General features: G+C 43.7%; 1 protein-coding gene across 2 annotated transcripts in view; it reads right to left on the minus strand.

The window, feature by feature from the left end:
- Positions 1-203: 203 nt before the first annotated feature.
- Positions 204-19145, minus strand: part of GUCA1C (guanylate cyclase activator 1C) — a 30525-nt gene continuing 11583 nt past the window's right edge. The window contains exons 2-4 of one of the 2 annotated variants that reach the window (XM_033146696.1): positions 8735-8884; positions 4156-4243; positions 204-471 (exon numbers count right to left, since the gene is read on the minus strand). In XM_033146696.1, coding sequence (XP_033002587.1) covers positions 341-471; positions 4156-4243; positions 8735-8884 — 369 coding nt within the window. In that variant the 3' untranslated portion in view covers positions 204-340. Of the gene's footprint in view, positions 494-4122; positions 4244-8734; positions 8885-19145 lie in introns of both variants that reach the window. The other variant, XM_033146697.1, reaches the window with a different exon arrangement.

A 19145-nucleotide genomic window follows, 5' to 3' on the forward strand; every position in this document is an offset into this window, starting at 1 on the left:
GAGCGATTTATCAGCACAGGATCTTCTGGAAATGCTCGGTTTTTCTTCTTCCTCTGTATAGTTCTGTTTTGCTAATTCCCCCATTACAAGCAATGAGAGACTGTCTGTTTTTGCTGCACTAAATAGCTTTTGTGATGCATGTAGACAAATGTTGCGCTCTCACAGTGGCTGCCACATCCACTGGGAAGGAAAAAAGGGGGGAAACAGATGACAGATGGAGCTGAAGTGACAATTCCTCCTGGAGCTTCTTATATCCTGAACAGTGGATGGGAAATGTAAAAGTCAGTGCTGAAATTTAATAGGTTCCTTGTCACAAGTCCCATTTATGTTATGAAAAGTCTCAGACGCTGTGTCTTCGCCCACTTTGTATAATTTTCAGTACATTGGAAAGGTCAAAGCTCTTTGAAATCATTTCCAGGAGAGTTTCATCGCTTTCCACTCCATTGATGAACTCTTCTAAACTCAATTCCCCTAGAATAAAAAACCATAAGTGCTTAGGAATATACACAGGTAATTATAGATTGTAAGAACTATTTCAAAATACCATATCTTTTAACCCCTAAGCTCTTCAATGGAGCAGTAACTCTCAAATTTAGGGAAAATATTATTAAACACCACTGGAAAATTTTTAAGCTCTCCTAGGACTTGGCAAAGACAATGCATGAGTTTAAGGGTATGTCTGCACTACATAATGAAACTGGTCAAGACCAGCATATCCCAGTTGTTTCAAAAAAATGCTATCATGTTGTCGGAGATGCTTATCAATTCAAATCTAGGAACCAAAGTTTAGTCAAGCTAAGCTGTTTAATAGAATTCTCACTTGTCTTCCAAATCTCCTGGCTTCTTTTGGGGGAATATATGATGTTCTCCTTGATTTGGCTTACCTCCCCATCATAACATATTAAACAGACTCGGGTCATCTTAATTCTGTTTTTGTTTTGACAATTTATACACTGCTTAATTAGAATTGCATTTAAGCTGCTGTTCAGCAAATGATTTATTAAGAAATTACATCTAGTACCACCTTAACGCTCTTGGTTTAAGATAAGCTCACTTAATAGCCTTGCTGCCCGTAAAAGTCATTAAGAGAAATTGCTGATGTCAAATTTTGGATATTTCTAATATTAGAGTTTGGAATTAGTTTAATAAATTGATTATATGACTTGCATAAAAAGCCCATTGCATTGCACACCTTTTTAAAATAAAAGTTTTTAAAAAGTAGACTTGTTAAATAGAACAATAACATGCTTTTACTCCAGCAATAATCACCAGCTGGAGCTACTACAAGAATAATCAAAAGAAGAAGAGGAGGAGTTTGGATTTGATATCCCGCTTTATCACTACCCGAAGGAGTCTCAAAGCGGCTAACATTCTCCTTTCCCTTCCTCCCCCACAACAAACACTCTGCATTGCATTGCGACGTAGTATTTTAAAATCCCCCTTAATGCATGTTGTTTTTACTAAAACCACTGCATCTGATACCCCTTTTGCTTTGTACAGTCCAGATGATTTGGTAAGAGCATTTAATGCATTTCTGAATCCTGCGCTGCACATGCAGAGATAAGGTGGAAGGGAAAGAACTAGTGTGATGTAGCATGCAAAGTGCAGGCCAGAGTCAGACTTGGCTTAGATCCAAAGCAGACATGAAACATCTACACCCACCATATATTTAAAGCACATGGCTTTCCCCAAAGAATCATGGGTGTTGGGGATTGCAGCTCTGTGAAGGGGGAACTAAAGTTCCCAGGCTTATTTGGAAGAAGCCATCTGCTTTAAATGTATGGTGTGGAGAAAAAACATGGCAGGTACTTCCGGCGGCTGACGCCATTATGGGTGGTCGTGGGATGCTTCGGCTGCGAAGCACCCAGTTCATTCCGGGGGTTAGGAGCCCTGCAGCCGCATAGCGGGGCTCCGGTTGGGGTGCGGGAAGAGCGTCCCGCACCCTGGGCTCCCCGGCTGTGCCCGTTGTGGCTCCGAACCCTTCCCCCGCACCCCCTGTAAAGGGGGAGTGGGGGTGAAGGGACGACGGAGCCGGGCTATAGGGGACATGCCCCAACCGGGATGGAAATGCGGCGGCAAAGCCTGTGATGAGCGTCTAAGTTCTACCTGTCATTAAGGAGCTGATAAGAACCCAGAGGCTGTGAGTAATTGATTGACTCTTTGTTTTCCTGGAACGCTCTGGGGGAAAGAAGAAAGGCAGCCCGCCTCCCTCCCTTCGGCTGGTGAAAGAAATTAACTCTTTAAGTGACTGCTGCCACATCAATAGAAAGTATTTGGAATTTGAAAACTGAGTCTGTTGAGATCTCCCTTCGGGGGTTAATTGGGGAAAAAATATCTCCGCTTGAAGTTTTGGTCTTTATACTCCGGCTTCGGAGAAATGGCGGCGACTTGGTTTGTCGTGGGAAAAATTTGAAACAAAGGAAGGAAGAGACAGGAACTGAAATCTGACACTCACCCTCTCTCTTAAAATGCTGGACTTCGCGCTCACACTGGCATCGAACTCAGATTTAAAGGATGAGGAAAAGCTCACTATTTTGCAGATGGAATTGCTTAATCGGAAACTACAAGTCTTGAGTGGAATTATTCATAAAAAAGATCTACTTTCCACAGAGGAGGCTTTTCAAAAGTTCTACACAATGGAATCATGCCTTGGCAAAGAGCTGGGAGGGGCGTTTGAAAGATGGTCTGAGATGGCTGGGCAAATCCGGGAAAAGCAACCGGAAATGGGAAAACTTACAATATCCAGACTCCGAGGTGGCAGCTCGGGGGCAAGGGACATGGAATTAAAATTTTTACAAGAAGAAGAAGCAAAAGAAACGGAGGAGCCCAGAATGCAGATGAGAAACGCCCTGAGGCTCGATGCGGGGTTTGCTGTGGATGCTGCCTGGATCTGTGGACACTTGGAGGAAGACAATGGGAGATTTGGCGCTGGAGAAAGACAGAAAAAGACAATGGATAGAGGGGGAGTGGGTTGAAGTATTAAATGTATAATCTAAATGGTCTGCCATGGTATCCGAGGTCGGAGTGTGAAGTCTGTTAATGATAAGTTTATTTTAAATAAGTAAGGAGATATTGAATTTTAAGTTAAAAGCAGCATGATAAAGGACAGAAGAAATAAGTTTAGCTATAAGAATATTTGGTTATGATTTAAGGTATAATGCAAAGATTGAGATAAGTATGTTTTCTTTTTTTAAGTAAAGTTAAATTTTTTACAGAGAAAAGTTGTTAAGGAAATAGTATATTGAATTAAAACCGAAGGTGAAAAGGCGGGGGAAGTCAAACGTCAAGATTCAGAACTAGAAATTTTTTTTTTGTAAGGTTATAAATAAGAAGAAGAATCCTGACTTTATGTGTATTTGTATTTGTTTTTGTATTTGTAGGTGTGGGGTTGGGTTTGTGTTATATTATGAAAATGCTAATAAATTCTGTTTAAAAAAAAGAAAAAAAGAAAAAACATGGCAGGTACGGTGGTACCTTGGTTTATGAACTTAATCCGTTACGGAAGTCTGTTCTTAAACCGAAACCATTCTTAAACCAAGGTGCGCTTTTCCCTAATGAGGCCTCCTGCCACCGGTGCCTTTCCACCATTCGGCTTCTGTTCTTAGACTGAGGTAAAGTTCGCAAACTGGGACATTACTTCTGGTTTTGTGGAGTTCGTAAACCGAATTGTTCGTAAACAGGACTGTTCTTAAACCAAGGTACCACTGTATTTGGAAATCTGGAACAGAAAAATAAGCAGAGAGGAAAAGAGCAAGCAACCTGCCTCCTGCATCTAAATCCCTACCTTCCTCAGAATGCTTTGGTTGAAAAAAATAATTGAAAGGCAAAAGGCATTGAAAGGCATTTAGTTTGGGACTCAGCTATAAAGTTCCCCAGACGGCCTTTCTAAAGTACCTCTAAAGTGAGGCTAAAATGGGGTTTCCATGTATTCCAGCCCATGTTCCTTGGAGGAAAGATGGGATAGAAATGTGTAAAAAAAAGAAAAAGGATCCCGAATAGACCTGCAACACTATTTCCCCCAAATAATCCATACCACACCTGCTGAGAGCTTTGAAGTGGTCAGCTGCTGTCATCATGACGCCAAGTGATTGACAGTTTGGCTGCCCCACCCACCTGTCAAACTGGACCCACACTTGAAATTTTTTATAATCTTACCGTCGTTGTTAATATCTATCTTCTGGAATACTATGTTTGTGAATTCTTCTGGAGTCAATTCTTGGTTGCCATTGATAGCTTGAATGGCCTGAAGGGATGGAAAAAATGCAAACATGTCAGCAGGTCATAATGTGAATAGAATTTATGGCTGCTGTTTCGCTCAGCATCTGAGGCAGGGGTGGGTGGCAGGAGCAGGCATAATCTCCAGGAAATCTTCAGTAATGAGGATTGTAAATTAAATTAATATAACAGAACCTAAAGGATTATAGATCCAATTAGCATATCATTGAAGATCCTGTCGGGACACGTGATTATTCTTAAACCCAGCTACGTACATTTTTATCCTGCCCTGGAGAATGTGTTCTTTCAGAATATTCCATGTCATTTAAAGTAAGGATTATTTTTATACGTATTTTATACGTATGTACATGGTGTGGAAGCTTAAGCAACTTTTCTCATCATATAAATATATACATACGTACAGTGCTTTTTTCTTAAAAAAATGTTTAGGGGTACTCTCATTTTCCTACTCATATTGAAATACTGTCCCTCAATGAGGCCAAACTTAGATTCACAAAATGTTTAGGGGTATACGTACCCCTGCGTCCCCCAGAAAAAAGCACTGCATATGTACACACACACACACACACACACACACACAAACTTAATCCTAAGCATCATAAAAATTTGAAGGTATTTTTCATATTGCACAGGAAAACAGGCTTTACGCTACTAGCCATACTGACTATTACCGCTATCTATCTTCACTACTGCTGTGCTCATCAGTGTTAGAAACCGAGATATGAAAGCTAGGAGCTAAATGGCACCTTAAACCTAGGTGAAGGGTGCAACAACGGAATGTGTAGGCATGCTTTTTTACAACAAGAATACAAAGTCGAACATGAGTGAACTGCAGCTAAAGTATTACATTCATTTTTCACATAGTCTAGTCCTTCCCCTGCCTGCCCCCCTAATATTCTCAAGAGGGTCTCTTCTCCAATCTTCAGAGAGTAGCTGGAAGTGGGGAGGCAGAAAAAGGTCCTCCTTTCCTTCCACTCTTCAGTTTTAACCTGAAATCTTAGATGCAGAGCTCAGAAACTGCTTGCGCTGATGAAATTCCCTGTCGCAAAATGCACCTAGAACAATGGGAGTTTCGAACACTATTGCTCTTGTCCAGCTCGTAGCCTTCCCACAGACATGTGGTTGGCCACTGTGAGAACAGGATGCTGAACAAGATGAGTCATTGGCTTGATCCGGCGGCTCATTTTACGCTCTAATCTTGATCTACTTGTCAGAATTTATGGAAGGGAAAAGTGGAAGGGAGCTCTTTTCCCAACTTAATGTACTTTCTTATGACATTTTCACAATGCCCCAGTTCTGGCTGGGGCTGATGGGAGTTGAAGTTCCAAACAGCTGGAAGGCTCCAGGTTGGGGAAGGCTGATACAGAGCCATGCTAGGGAAGGGGCATTGTGGGAAACTAAATCCAACCACATGGGGCTGCTGAGAGTGCCAGTTCAGAACCTTTATTCAGAGGCGCCTAGCGTGGGTATCGGCAGTGGGCCTTGACAGCTACCCAAGGATGCCAGGTGCCGGCACCAGCCTTGTACAGTATAATTCCCTCTCTTTCACCACATTGGGGACAGGGAGATCTCATTGCAGGCCCATGTTCCCCTTTCCCATTGATTTCTGGAACAAAAGAGAAGCCGTGAGCGACCGTCTAGCCCAGGGGTCTGCAACCTTTAAGACCAAAAGAGCCACTTGGACCCATTTCCGAAGAAAAAAACAACAACTGGGAGCCGCAAAACCATTGCGACATTTAAAACAAATACAACACTGCATTTTATTTTTAAAAATCCGATTTAAATTAAAAAAAAATCTGATTTAAATAAAAAAAATCCATTATTTTTTTAAAAAAAATCATTCATTTTTATCCACCCTGGGGACCACTACCAGGTCATAGCCTGATCCAAGGTGGGTTGCAACAGCATACGAATATTTGATTTGTTTTTTTTAAAAAAATGAGTCCTCAACTGCACACTTGTGTTAAATGTTTGTCCCATGTCTAATTGAAGACTGCTGGCTTTTACAATAATCTTAGTGTCTTTTACCCTTAATATTCCAGACCAGATGCTATGTTCACCTCTTCCAACCTCCTCTCTTGCTAAATAAAGCACAGAATTGCACCAGAGAAGCCTGTGATGTTTGTGCTGACTTGCATACAGGTGGCTTTTGAGTTTAGAAACAGATAATGGAAATAACCAAATTATTTTACTCAATACATAAAAACTACACTATAATGGCTATAAAAAGTTGAAGGTGGTTGTTAATTATAATTATACAGTAAAGGATTATTACTACACTGCCATAAAGATGTGTTTACTTAATAAATTAGTTGCAACAACAGCTGCTACCAGGCTCGTCAGAGTCAGGTTGATGGGGGAAGGTGGGAGTTAAACAAGCACATTTTTCTGAGTATTTTGATGTAGAGGTGTTTTTGTTAACACTTGTGAAGTTACGCTAATTTTTCAAGCATGCTTGACTAGTCTAGAGGAGAAGCTGAATAAAAATGCAATAAGTTCTCATGTCCATTTAGCTCCCCATGACTAGCAAATGCAGACTTTTCTACTCAGAGGTAAATCCCACAGTCTACTCCTGCAGTCTAAATTATGCAACATATTTAACATATTTAACAGTCTACTCCTGCAGTCTAAATTATGCAACATATTTAAAATGGAAGCATAATGTGAAAAGAACAAACCAGCTGTGCATAATACATACAGGTTGCAGGTTTTTCTGTTCTTAAAAGCACCCTTTTATTGCATCGATGCTCTCTGGGTTCAGGCAATGGTAATACCATTGCATCCAAAGGACAATAGTCATTTGACTTGGTCTTTAGTTATTTGGTGTTGCTTCTTCCATCTGCTTTAATTCTGGGAACAAACAGCTGGTCTAGTTCAGCTGCACCCCACAAAATTGCCCTATTATCAGCTGCCTGTGGTATACACAACTGTAGACCTGTCAGCTGCAACATAGTCCCACTTGTTGCATGTACTTTAAAGGTACATGCAACACTTGTTGCATGCACACTTGTTGTAAAGGTACATGCACACTTGTTGCATGTGCTCCCCAGCCTAGGCTGCAGATAATACGGGGAGAATGGCTGTGGAGGCACAGAGCTGAACTTCAGCAGGAGAGCCTCGCTGAAGTTTCTCCCCCCGCCGCGCGGGGCTTCCCCCTCCCTGCCTCCGCTCCCAGCGCGCGTTTACCGGGCTGCACCGGACGGGCTGCACCTGCCTCTGCGCGGCGCCGCCCCCTCCGCCAATGCCACCTGCCGCCTTAACCCCTTGGCTGCCAAACGGGGACAGGATCCCGGGAATCCTTCTCCTCTTGCCAGTGGCTCTCCTCTTCCCACCCCGACCCCTGACGGGGGATTCCCGCCAGACTGGAGCCCCCGACACCCGCTTAGCCATCGGAGCCCGGCTGGGGGGCGAGGAGGCGGGCCAGCTCTCTCGGCGCTCCTGCTTTCCCCATCCAGGCGCCCCTTTTGCTTACCCGGAATTGCCGATCAGCAGGATCTTGAGGTGGGAACGTCTGAACATGGATGCCATGGTTGGCGGAGGCAGCAGAAGCAGCGCCCCGAAGCCCGCCGCGCTCTCGCCGGGGCCCATGACCACGCATGGCTCGCCAGTGCCGCTGGGGAAGAGGAAGAAGCCCGGGCCGGGCTCGGATCCAGTGCAGGCGGCGGCGGCAGAGGAGGAGGCGGCGGCCCCGCTCATTGCTCTCCCCTCCCCGCCTCTGCGCGCTCCGCCCCCGCGGCCAGGAAGGAAGGCAGGCGCCCGCTTCCCTCCTCCTCCTCTTTCCCCTCAGCGGCCCGGCCATAGCCAAGCGCGGCGGCGCAGCCAACAGACACACAACCAGGCCGCCCGGCCGGCAGCGCCTGCCTGACTGAGACGAGCTGACTGACAGGCACTCAGCTCCTCCCCCTTTTAGCGCGAGCGCGCCGAAAGCGGAGGGAAGGCGGGGCCTTGGGGGAAGAGAGAGAGAGGGAAAGAAAGAGGCGGGGTGGAAGGGCGGGGTGCGTGCGCGCGCGTGTGTGTCTGTGAGGAAAAGCAAAGCCGGTGTAGGTAGGGCGAAGCTGGGAGACGCAAGGGCACAGGCGCGCTCTTCTTTCTTCGCGAGTCCCTTCCTCCTCTCTATCATACTTTCTACTGTAGCACGCCTCTTTCTGACTGTGGGAGCGCCCCCCCCCCGCCAAGATGTTGCGCCGCCCTCAGCCTCCGGAGGTGCTCAGTCTTTCAACGAAAACATGGAGATGTGGTAGAATGAAAACAAAGTCATTTTCGGCCGCCGGCCAGCTGGAGAAGTGGGCGGGCGTATCCGCCCCGGAGCCCCGGCAGCCCCGGAGCCGCGGCAAAGGTCCAAAAGAGCCGCATGCGGCTCTGGGGCCGCAGGTTCCCGACCCCCGGTCTAGCCAGATAATGACTGAAACAGGCAGTGAACTACAGCCAAAACATCAACAATTGATTTCCCATAAAATGCTTCATGGCAAATATATGCTAACATATACCATTACCTTACCGTGAATATGCTTAAGAGTTCTCTTTTGTCAATAGTTCCATTCCCATCAGCGTCATAGAGTTTAAAATACCATTTCAATTTCTGGTCAATTTTTCCTCGTATAACCAGATTTATTGCAGCTATAAATTCCAAGAAGTCGATAAACCCATCCTAAAGAAGGAAAGAAAGATAAGTTTGTAGCATGTATAGCCCTTAATTTATTCCGGCAATAATATGAATAAGTGGCTGGTCTGCTACAAAGAGAATACAAGCTTAACTGAAAGCATTTTACACTGAAATCCCCCCCAGGGCATTCAAAAAATGTGAATATATCCGTTCATACAAAAGCAATACAGAAAAGCTTTAACACATAAGGGCATGTCCTGACTGGTGACATTAAGATACTCTTTTTTCCTCCTCAGTGATTATTTCTTGTATAAACGATCAAACTTTTGTTCTTAGAGACTTCATAGGCAATTGGTTTTTCACACAAGAAATGCACTATTGATACTCATTTGTTGTTGGGAGTCGGATAGCTGGCAGTTCTACTAGAGGGATACCACATTTTCTAAAACAATCACACTGAAATAACATTTATTTTTTGAGGAAAAAACATTTATTGCTATTGCCATCATCATGTCAAATGTAGTTGCTGATGGCATTGTAGATGAGCCATGCTATTTCCTGCATCTTCCCTATGCCTGCAATATTTTGTGATTTATTTTTTAAAAAAAGAAAGTTCTGCTTTATTTATTTGCATTGATTTTTTTTATTTGATAAAGGATGATTTCTCTCTCTGTACTACTGCTACAGAGTGTCCATAGAGCCTGATAAAAGAAAAAACAAACGATGAACCGCAGAAATGCCACTGTGTGGGGTAGAGCTGTCCATTGCAAAAAACAGCAGCCCCATGTCAAGTCCCTTAGCTTATGCCCTAATGTCACCAGCCTGTGTGTTTGTTTCCTGACCTTGTTAAGCAGAGGTTGGAAGCATACATATCTTAATGGGTGTGGCTGTGTGTCACAAGGTCACATGTCAAGCCTTGCCGCCATCCATGTGTTTGGTGTGCATGAGAAAGGGATCTATGTACATGCTCAAAACAAAATAAAATAAAAGATTCCTTCCAGTAGCACCTTAGAGACCAACTAAGTTTGTTCTTGGTATGAGCTTTCGTGTGCATGCACACTTCTTCAGATGCATGCACACGAAAGCTCATACCAAGAACAAACTTAGTTGGTCTCTAAGGTGCTACTAGAAGGAATCTTTTATTTTATTTTGTTTTGAGTATGGCAGACCAACACGGCTACCTACCTGTATCTACATGCTGTTTTATTTGGTGCACATAGAGATCTCCTACATGGAGAGGGGATCATGGCTTAATCAGGATCTATGTTTGTACGTCATGCTTTCCAGATATAGATGGCAAGGGGGCATGACCATTGAATGCATTGGCCGTGAGCGCAAGATTACCCCACATAGCTTTATGACACACACATGCATTCTTTGAATGCACAGTGGGCAATATGAATGGAACACAGGAAGGTGCCTTATACCAAGTCAGACCATTGGTACATCTAGCTCAGGATTGCCTAGCAGCTCTCCAGAGTTTCAGGCAGAGACTCTCCTCGCCCTACCATTCTTCAATACCAGCTGAGTCGCATCCCAACATTTGAAACAGTTACATCATCACGCAAAAACCAAACAGCATTTTTAAGATGGCTGAAAGTGAGTAAATGCCAAAACATCTGTTTTGTGTGGACTGCATATCTCACTCATGTCTTTGAGCAGCATGTTCCACAAAGGATAAAAGGCAGATGGGGCCAGCAGGCTATACCATCTAGATCAGACTATGTCTCCAGATGTTGTTGAACTACAACTTCCACCCTGTGGTATGCTGAACGAGATTTTACTAATGGGTAGTAGTGGAGGATCCAGACACAGGGATACCATTTTCAGCCACCATCCCTGGCCATTGGTCTGATAAAGTTCCAACAACATTTGGGGGATGGGGGGGTAGGTTTCCCATTTCTGATCTAGATAAACTCTTGAAATTCTGGGTTAAATCACTGCTCCAGTATATCAGTTTAAAATACATTGCTCACTTTCCCATTAACTGAGCAATTGCCTTCTTTTTTATTTTGTGAATTGCGGTACAATAAAAAAACAACCAGTTACAGATCTCTCACGTGTCGTTGTTTCAGTATATGATTGGAAAGAAGTGATAAGCATTAAATACAGATAAGCAATAAGTAAAGCAATACTGTAGTTTCCTATGGATTATTCCCGCCCTTTGGTGTGAGTGACAGTGTACTTTGCTGTGGACTCTACCCTTGCCTTTATGTTATGACCACTTGTAGACCTTTCTTAGACAGTACGTCCACCTGGGGCGCTTGATTCAGCCCTGTTGATCACCACAGTTCCAATGCATTGCTACTTCCTTCCACACATTCTCCTCAGTGGTCCACACAGTGGACAGGGTCCATTATAGGTGATGCAGTCTAGACGGTATGGCATATCTTGGAGTTTTTTAAGCAGAGGTTGGCTGGCCATCTGTCATGGGTGTTCTAGTTGAGATTCCTGCATTGCAGGGGGTTAAACTACAGATGACCCTTGGGGTCCCTTTGAACACTACGATTCTATGAAATCCATCCTTATTAAAGACAGATTCATTTCTTTTCAAAATGTTTGATGGCAGCTGATTTTGTGCACAAAAGCTATGCTGAATGAACTCAATGATTCAGAAGACCAGGAAGGATGTTTACATTCAGCACAGACACCATGTAGTTTTGCTTTAGGTTTCTCTCATTTCTGGAGGAACCTTCACATGTTCACATGGAGTGGGCGGTGAAGCCACATCCACCAGCCTCCATGCACCAGCCAACTTTGCTTCCCAGCCTTTGCTCTCTACACTTTTGGGAACTCCATTTGACCAAGGTTCCTCATAGCACAGAGGGCCTGCTTTTGTGTACAATTTTCACACTTAACTCCCCTTTCCAAAATTAAAACACGTGTGTTGGGGGAGCTCTGGAAAGTCATAGGGATGAGACCTGTGTCCCACTGCCGCCTTGATGGGTTGACAGAACAAGTGTCTAATTTCACTAGAATGAGACTTAAAACAGGCGCCCAAACTAGTAAGATGTCACACAACAAAACAGGATGCTGTTACTGATGGAATTTGGATGCATCAGCCAAAGCCTGAACTGAACACCGAATCTCTGCTGGAGGAGCACACTTTATTTATAGATGCAATCTCACTTACACTCTCCGTCTGGAAAATAAGAAAGCTGAATTTATTAAAGGAAATACAAGTGTGATAAAGCGGATCCTAGTTCTATCTAAAGAGGATGCCTGTTGTTCTCAGCAGGAGACACACACAAAGATATTTCTTCAACCCAAGGGGATGATGAAGAAGGGTGGAATAGGAAATGAGATCAGCAAACCTTTTGTTCCATTTGTGCCACATAAAATCATAGAATTGTAGAGTTGTAAGAGACCGCAAGGATCTAGTCCAACTCTCTGCAATACAGGAATTTCACCTAAAGCATCCATGACAGATCACCATCCAACTTCTGCTTAAAAAGGGGAGAGTTCACTACCTTCCCAAGGAATCCATTCCACGGTCTAACAGCTCTTACTGTCAGAAAGTTCTTCCTGATGTTTAGTCAGAATATTCTTCCTTTTAACTTGAACCCATTGGTTTGGGCCCTACCCTCCGGAGCAGGAGAAAACAAGCTCGCTTAATTTTCTGTGGTCACAGCCCTTTAGACTTGGAACCTGATTGATGTTTGTTGGAGTTCAGCAGTAGACAGCAGGTTTTGACCAGGGAAAGGATCAGGACAAAAACAAAAAACCCCACTTGGACCTATGCCTAGAAATCATTAACCTGTGCCTGGAAACCACAGGAAAAACAGAAGTGTGGATGAACCCCCTGAGAGTATCAGTCCAACACCTGAGAGAAGGCAGCACCGGATTTAGGGTTGTGTAGGCAGCCCCCCCCCACAGGGTGCCAAGCTGAGGGAGCATATTATTATTATTATTATTATTATTATTATTATTATTATTATTATTACAAAACCTATGTTTATATGTGTATCTACTGAAATCCATAAAAGCAACTGTACTAAAAGGAATTATTGTGAAAATAAGAAATATTAGGGAGGGGCACCAAATTCTACTCTTGTTCAGCATTCCCTGTTACCAAAGGCTGTCCCTGGGGAAGGTTAGCAGAGGTTAAAGGGACAGTCTAGGAAGCTTGGAGGTTCCTTTCTCCATGCATTTTGTATTCAGACCTGCCAGTCTTCAATACAAGCTCAGTTGCACCCCAGCACTTCCAACAATTGTATCATTACCCAGCATCGTGACAAAAACAAACAAAAAATTGCTGCAAATGAATAAATGTCAAAACAGAGAAGGGCAGGGGTTAGAGGGGGGAAGGAATTCATTCATCACTGAGCACTAGTGCAGGATTGCACACTTCAAAGTATGGACAAAAACAAATAGCACTTCTTGATATGTAAAAAAGGAAGCCATCTCTTGGTGTAAATAAATAAAAAATGTGAATAATTTGAGTTCCGCTATGGTTACGCTATGGTTTTCCCAGTAGTAATGTATGGAAGTGAGAGCTGGACCATAGAGAAGACTGATCGCTGAAGAATTGATGCTTTTGAATTATGGTGCTGGAGGAGACTCTTGAGAGTCCCATGGACTGCAAGAAGATCAAACCTATCCATTCTCAAAGAAATCAGCCCTGAGTGCTCACTAGAAGGACAGATCCTGAAGCTGAGGCTCCAGTGCTTTGGCCACCTCATGAGAAGAGAAGACTCCCTAGAAAAGACCCTGATGTTGGGGAAGATGGAGGGCACAAGGAGAAGGGGGTGACCGAGGACGAGATGGTTGGACAGTGTTCTCGAAGCGACTGGCATGAGTTTGACCAAACTGCGGGAGGCAGTGAAGGATAGGTGTGCCTGGCGTGCTCTGGTCCATGGGGTCACGAAGAGTCGGACACGACTGAATAACAACAACAATGGTTACGCTCAATCAGTATAATGAAAAGGTCTGTTTGAGGGTTTATCCACATCTTTGAGGTTCTATTAAGTCTGTCCCTATGGATAAAGGTAAACATGGGAAACGATGCTGAAAAATTTCTTGCGTCTTTCCTGGAGAATAATTACTCACAGTTTTGTGCTAGGATCGTTAAGCTGTAACATGTCAACCAAGTTTATCGATACATAGGGCGACTCCCAATGCTGCCCATCTACTTGTGCAATGGGATTTCTGATCTCCTCTCTGCAGCAACCCCTCAACTTCAAAATTGGAGGCCCCCCAACCATCATTAGCAATTCTGCCGGGGGGGGTGGCTGGGGGGGGGGAGATGAAGCCAAAACTGCATTGCACAAGTGGATCCTTGCCTATGCTATGCTGGATGTCACCCATTTTATATAGCCTTCCAAACCTTCCTGGCCCTCTTTCATTAGTTTGATAAACCTGGTTCTGGACAAAGGCATTGAAACAAATTAGTTCTCCCAAATCTCACAACTGCATATTCAAATTATAACTACATATTTTCAGTGCAGTGATCTGTAAAAAAAAATGTATTTGGTGCATACAAGGCTATTAACATACCTGGCTAAATAGGAGGTTCAGCCAAATTCATGAAGGACATTACTGGTGATTTTTCGGTATTTATAAAAGTGCACTATATAAGTATATCTTCTATATAATTACATTTAAGGACAGGAGGATGATCTCACTGGGCCAGAAAGCATGCATCAGTACACCCTTCAGAAGATACATATGCACTAAGTGACCCCCCCCCAAAAAGAGGGGGGGGACTCAACCCTTGAAAACAAACTATCAAACTATATTAGACTTGTATGGTAACATGTCATGACATATGGTAAAATGGCATCAAAACATCCTATATAAACAACCAGATGTGCCAAAATGAAAAAAAAAGATGCAGACAATCACAGAAGCATTAGGAAAAGAAAATGGAGTCATATGAAGTACAATAATTCCTAATATGATTTATGCCTATCCAAGAGGACCTTATTCATGTAACAAACAAACAAGCAGCTCAGTTTATACCATACATTTTCCCCTTCAATCTTGGAGCATGATTTGAAACTATGGTTGGGAGCCTGAGGCAAACTATGGTTATTTCAAACACAGAAAGGAGGAGGGGAAGAATGTGTGCAGATAAGTGTGCAGGACCTGAAGCACATTCCTGATCACCATATCTTTATATCTGATTCAACGTTCTCTGTTCAGAGAATTTCTACAGCTGTGGTTTCATGAAGATATCAATCCCTTCTGTGCTCTGAGACCCCTTCTTGGGCTTCCATTCCAGGAACCTTCAGGCAAGAGGCTGTTCTAGCCTCCCCCGATCTGGTGCCTTCCAGATGTTTTTTAGACTACAGCTCCCATCAGCCCTAGCCTGATGGGGAATGACAAGGAGAGAGAAAGACATGATAATTTTTGGGCACAGGGCTTGTCCACAATTCTGCTTGTGGCGTGCCTAAAAAGCACAGGGTCAAGCAGTTTCCCCCTTGACTCGCACTTTTCCAAGGGAAAACCCACTCTTCAGTGATACATTGGGGGAAATGGCAATGATTTTCCCCAGGAGGTAGGGGGAAGCAGCAGGAGAGAAGTGTGGATAAGCCCACAGTACAAAGTCAAACAAATCTGTCACTACAGAATTCTGACAGAAACTCCAAATTCTGCTTTTTGACCAGTAGGTGGCAACAACATGCCCATATGCTCAGAAGGCTTTCATGCCATCCGAATGGAATCCTTATCTTCCATCAAGTATTGCCCATAAACTTCCAAGCTTATCGTTACAGTACATCCTTGAGGGCTAAAAACTTGAGGGATGATCCAATCCATATACGGGGGGCTGGGATATATGCAGAGAGCAGGCGTCTATGTTGGAGAATTCCTCATGCAAGAGGAAGAAGGTATCAACTTTCCTTTTCTAGCTTCCCATGATTGCAAGATATTTGCACCTTGTGCCAGTTCTGCATTTCTGCAGTAGGACTGCAGCGTCATGGAATATGTACAGTCTTGGGATTGGATGCTATATGTCGCAGAATGTGTGTATAAAGGACAATCCCAGAAAGAGCTACCGCTTTCCCTGCCACATTCGGGTGCACATTCTGTGACCGTCAGTGGGATTTTGGTAGAAAGAAACCCTTGTAAAATGGCTGTAAAATTGGGTAGGAACAACCCCATTACTTGCAGTCACAGTCCTTCAAAGCCCACTGGCCTTGTTTACAGCCTTCAGAGACAGTTGTGCCCATAAAAAAAACAAAATGGGACATGTGAGATTAGAACATTATGCAAGGGTTAAGTAACAAGCACTGGAAGCTTAACAAGGCCGTTATCCTTTTATATTTAGAGTAGCGTCGATAATCCCCAGTTCAAACTGCAGTTCTTTCCCTTCTGATGGCCTAACCAAAACTGATACATAGCACAGGCGATCCCACTGAGACTGCTTAGAAGACTGGGGTGTAATTTTTGTGGGGAAAGGGTTTCTTCCCATGGTCCTAATGCAAAAAACCCACTCACAGCTGCTCTTAGCATGGCGGCGGGGGGGGGGGGGCGCAATGGGGCAGGAAAGACCAGAACAGGATCTCCTTAGGCTCTTGCCTTCAGGTTTTATAAGAGAAAAGTCTGTACCACCCTGTAAAGGAAGAATTGTTTGGTCAGAGCTTAAGAATCTTGAGATGTTTTTCTTGAGATGTGGTGTGGGGAACCTTTGACTCTCCAACTGCTGAACTGCAACTCCCGGAAAGCTTGGCCCAATGACTAGGGATGATGGAAGTTGTAGTTGTCAGGAGCTGCAGTCCAATAGCAGGTCAGCAACATAACACTCGGTGTCAGTGAAGTTAACTCTTTATTCAAAGAAACCAAAACAGTGCAGGAATTGTGCAGCAACTGTTCCCCGTAGGTCTTGCCCCAGTGAGGCAGTTGTGAGGACTGAAGGTCTCTGCCTTCCCACCACTCTCTAAGATTCCTCCCCCAGCAATCTGAGGCTCCTTTGTCTTTTCTCTCTTTGCTCTGCTCTCTTCATACCTCTTTGGGTTGTGGGAGACCAGGAGGGGAGGGGAGCTGGTCGCACCAGGAAGGGGAGACTCCTTGGATTCTTCAGCAGCCTGTCTCAACTCTGTCTCCTGCCCCACCTCCTCTCCAGCCTCTGAATCAGGATTGCTCTCTGCCCCAGCTTATTCCTGCTCACTAAGCCCTGTTGCCTCTTCTGCTGCCGATACATCCTCCTCCCAGTCTTCTCCCAGTCTTTTCCCTCTGACCACTCATCGTCTTCCCACCACCAATCCCCTGGCTCTGAGCCTTCTTCCCTTGGAGTTTCCTTTGGGGGTTCCCCAGCTGGTGCCTCCCACCACTCGTCTGCATCCGACCAGTCCACAACAGGCCAGCAACATCTGGAGGGCCAAAGCGTCTTCATGCCTGTTTTAGATACAGCACTTATTTCATCCCGTATGCCCACATGGGCAAGCGATGGCTTAGCACTGCCCTCAAATCCTGTTCTTCTTGGTACCATTCCCTCTTTCTTCCTTTGGCTTCATGGTCCTCTGACTCATCAGGACTCTGGTATTGGCTCTTGTGATCTCACATGATGTTATTGATGTCATGACACCACATGTGATAAAGTCACAGATGCTCATAAAACCAAATCCATAGAGTCAAGATTAAATTGCAGTGTGGGCAAATGATGCTGAGGGTTCTGGGAGGAAAGGAGAAGGTTCAAACAAGCACTGCAAATAGGTAGCACCCAGGGAACAAAAAAGGCGTGAAAGAGCAGTGAAACAGTGCAAATGTTCAGCCAGTTTACCACTCTGATCAGCTACATATAATAGTAATAATTAAAAGTTTATTATTATTATTATTATTATTATTATTATTATTACCCACTCTTCACCATAAGATCCCTGGGTGGATGAGAACAATATAAAAATATGGATTAATATCAGTTTTAAAAAGTCTAAGAATGTGCTAACATTGGAACCAGTGTATAATAAGTGCAGCCCTAGAATAAAAAAAAAAATCTTTAAATAGACTGCGTATTGTAGTATTCTGGCCATCCCAGTTACCTTGGTTAAAAAACCCCAGCAGGGCTACTGTTTTTTAAATGATCTCCATTATCGCAGCGTATATCATTTATCTACAGTGAAAGGATGAAAAGCTAAGTCACAGCTTCATGAAGCTTATAAACCTGTCAGTCTTCCAGACAGTCTGGGCATTTCTAACCAAAAGCTTAGACCACTAAGCCAACCCCTCTGCCTTTTAAAACACTTCTTAAGAAGCATCAGCAAGATAGTGGGAAGAGGTTAATATCAGGTCTGGCCAAGGGCTGTATTCCGACAGCTTAGAAAAAGTAATCCCACCTTTCATTACCAAATTTATTTCAAAAACGAGATTATCGGAATGAATGTAAAAATTCCACAGGATTGCAATTCCTAGATATGGCAAGACTCTTGCCATCTACGTTTGTTGCCAAATTACAAAACCGTATTGTTATTATTGTTATTTTTAATTGCAAACAGTGCTGGACAAATGTGCTGTGAAAGATGTGCCATTTAATGCCAATGTTTCTGATAGCATTTAAATGTGCTGAAGATTGTACACTTGAGTATTATCAAGAGCCCCCAACAAACGTATTGTATGCCAAAGGATGTGAACAAAAGGGAAATTGAACACATGTGAAATTTAACTGATGTCTCTCTGTTTCCAGTATACACACAAAGATGTATCTGGATGAAAAGCCTTCTTTTCTTCCTAATACTGCTGGAAAATGAGCCCCAGAAATGCTGGCCTGGCTCACAAAGAGCCAGACTAAAGGCATAGTCTGGCCAGCTGAGGAGTTTCATCAGAGCTGGGTTGCAAGAACCTCAGTTTGCCTGGAACATACTTTTCTGTAGACCTTCAGTAGTTGTGAACTGGGGTTACGATGCAATAGCTGGCGTGAAATGAAATGGTTCTACTGCTCTTATTTTAATTGCAAACCTTGGTGTTTTGTTTTACACAGCTTTTTTTAATGATAATTTGAATTCTGTTTCGGGAAGATATTTAGATTTGGAAAGGTGGCTTCGAAGAAGGGCCTTAAATAAATAAATACATCAGACAGAGGTGAGGTACTCCTTGACCTCACTGATGGTAGTAGAGAGCAACCTGCATTGGACAGGTAGTGAAATGTCTTTTAGCAGTGTCTGTGGTAGCTTCAAATATCCTGGATAAATGGTAGTCTGAAGTGTTAACACAGACGGTAAACGATGGATGATAAATTGGACATGGGGAAGATCAAGTGCCCATATGTCGTCACCTGTTTCGGAGAGAAATTGACTATGAATGGAATCATTTCCTCTAACAGGGCCTTAGCTAGGACACTGGTGTAAAGAGATGGGGTAGACTGAATTAG

This window comes from Lacerta agilis, chromosome 4, assembly GCF_009819535.1.
Source record: "Lacerta agilis isolate rLacAgi1 chromosome 4, rLacAgi1.pri, whole genome shotgun sequence".
NCBI classification, from domain to species: Eukaryota; Metazoa; Chordata; class Lepidosauria; order Squamata; family Lacertidae; genus Lacerta; species Lacerta agilis.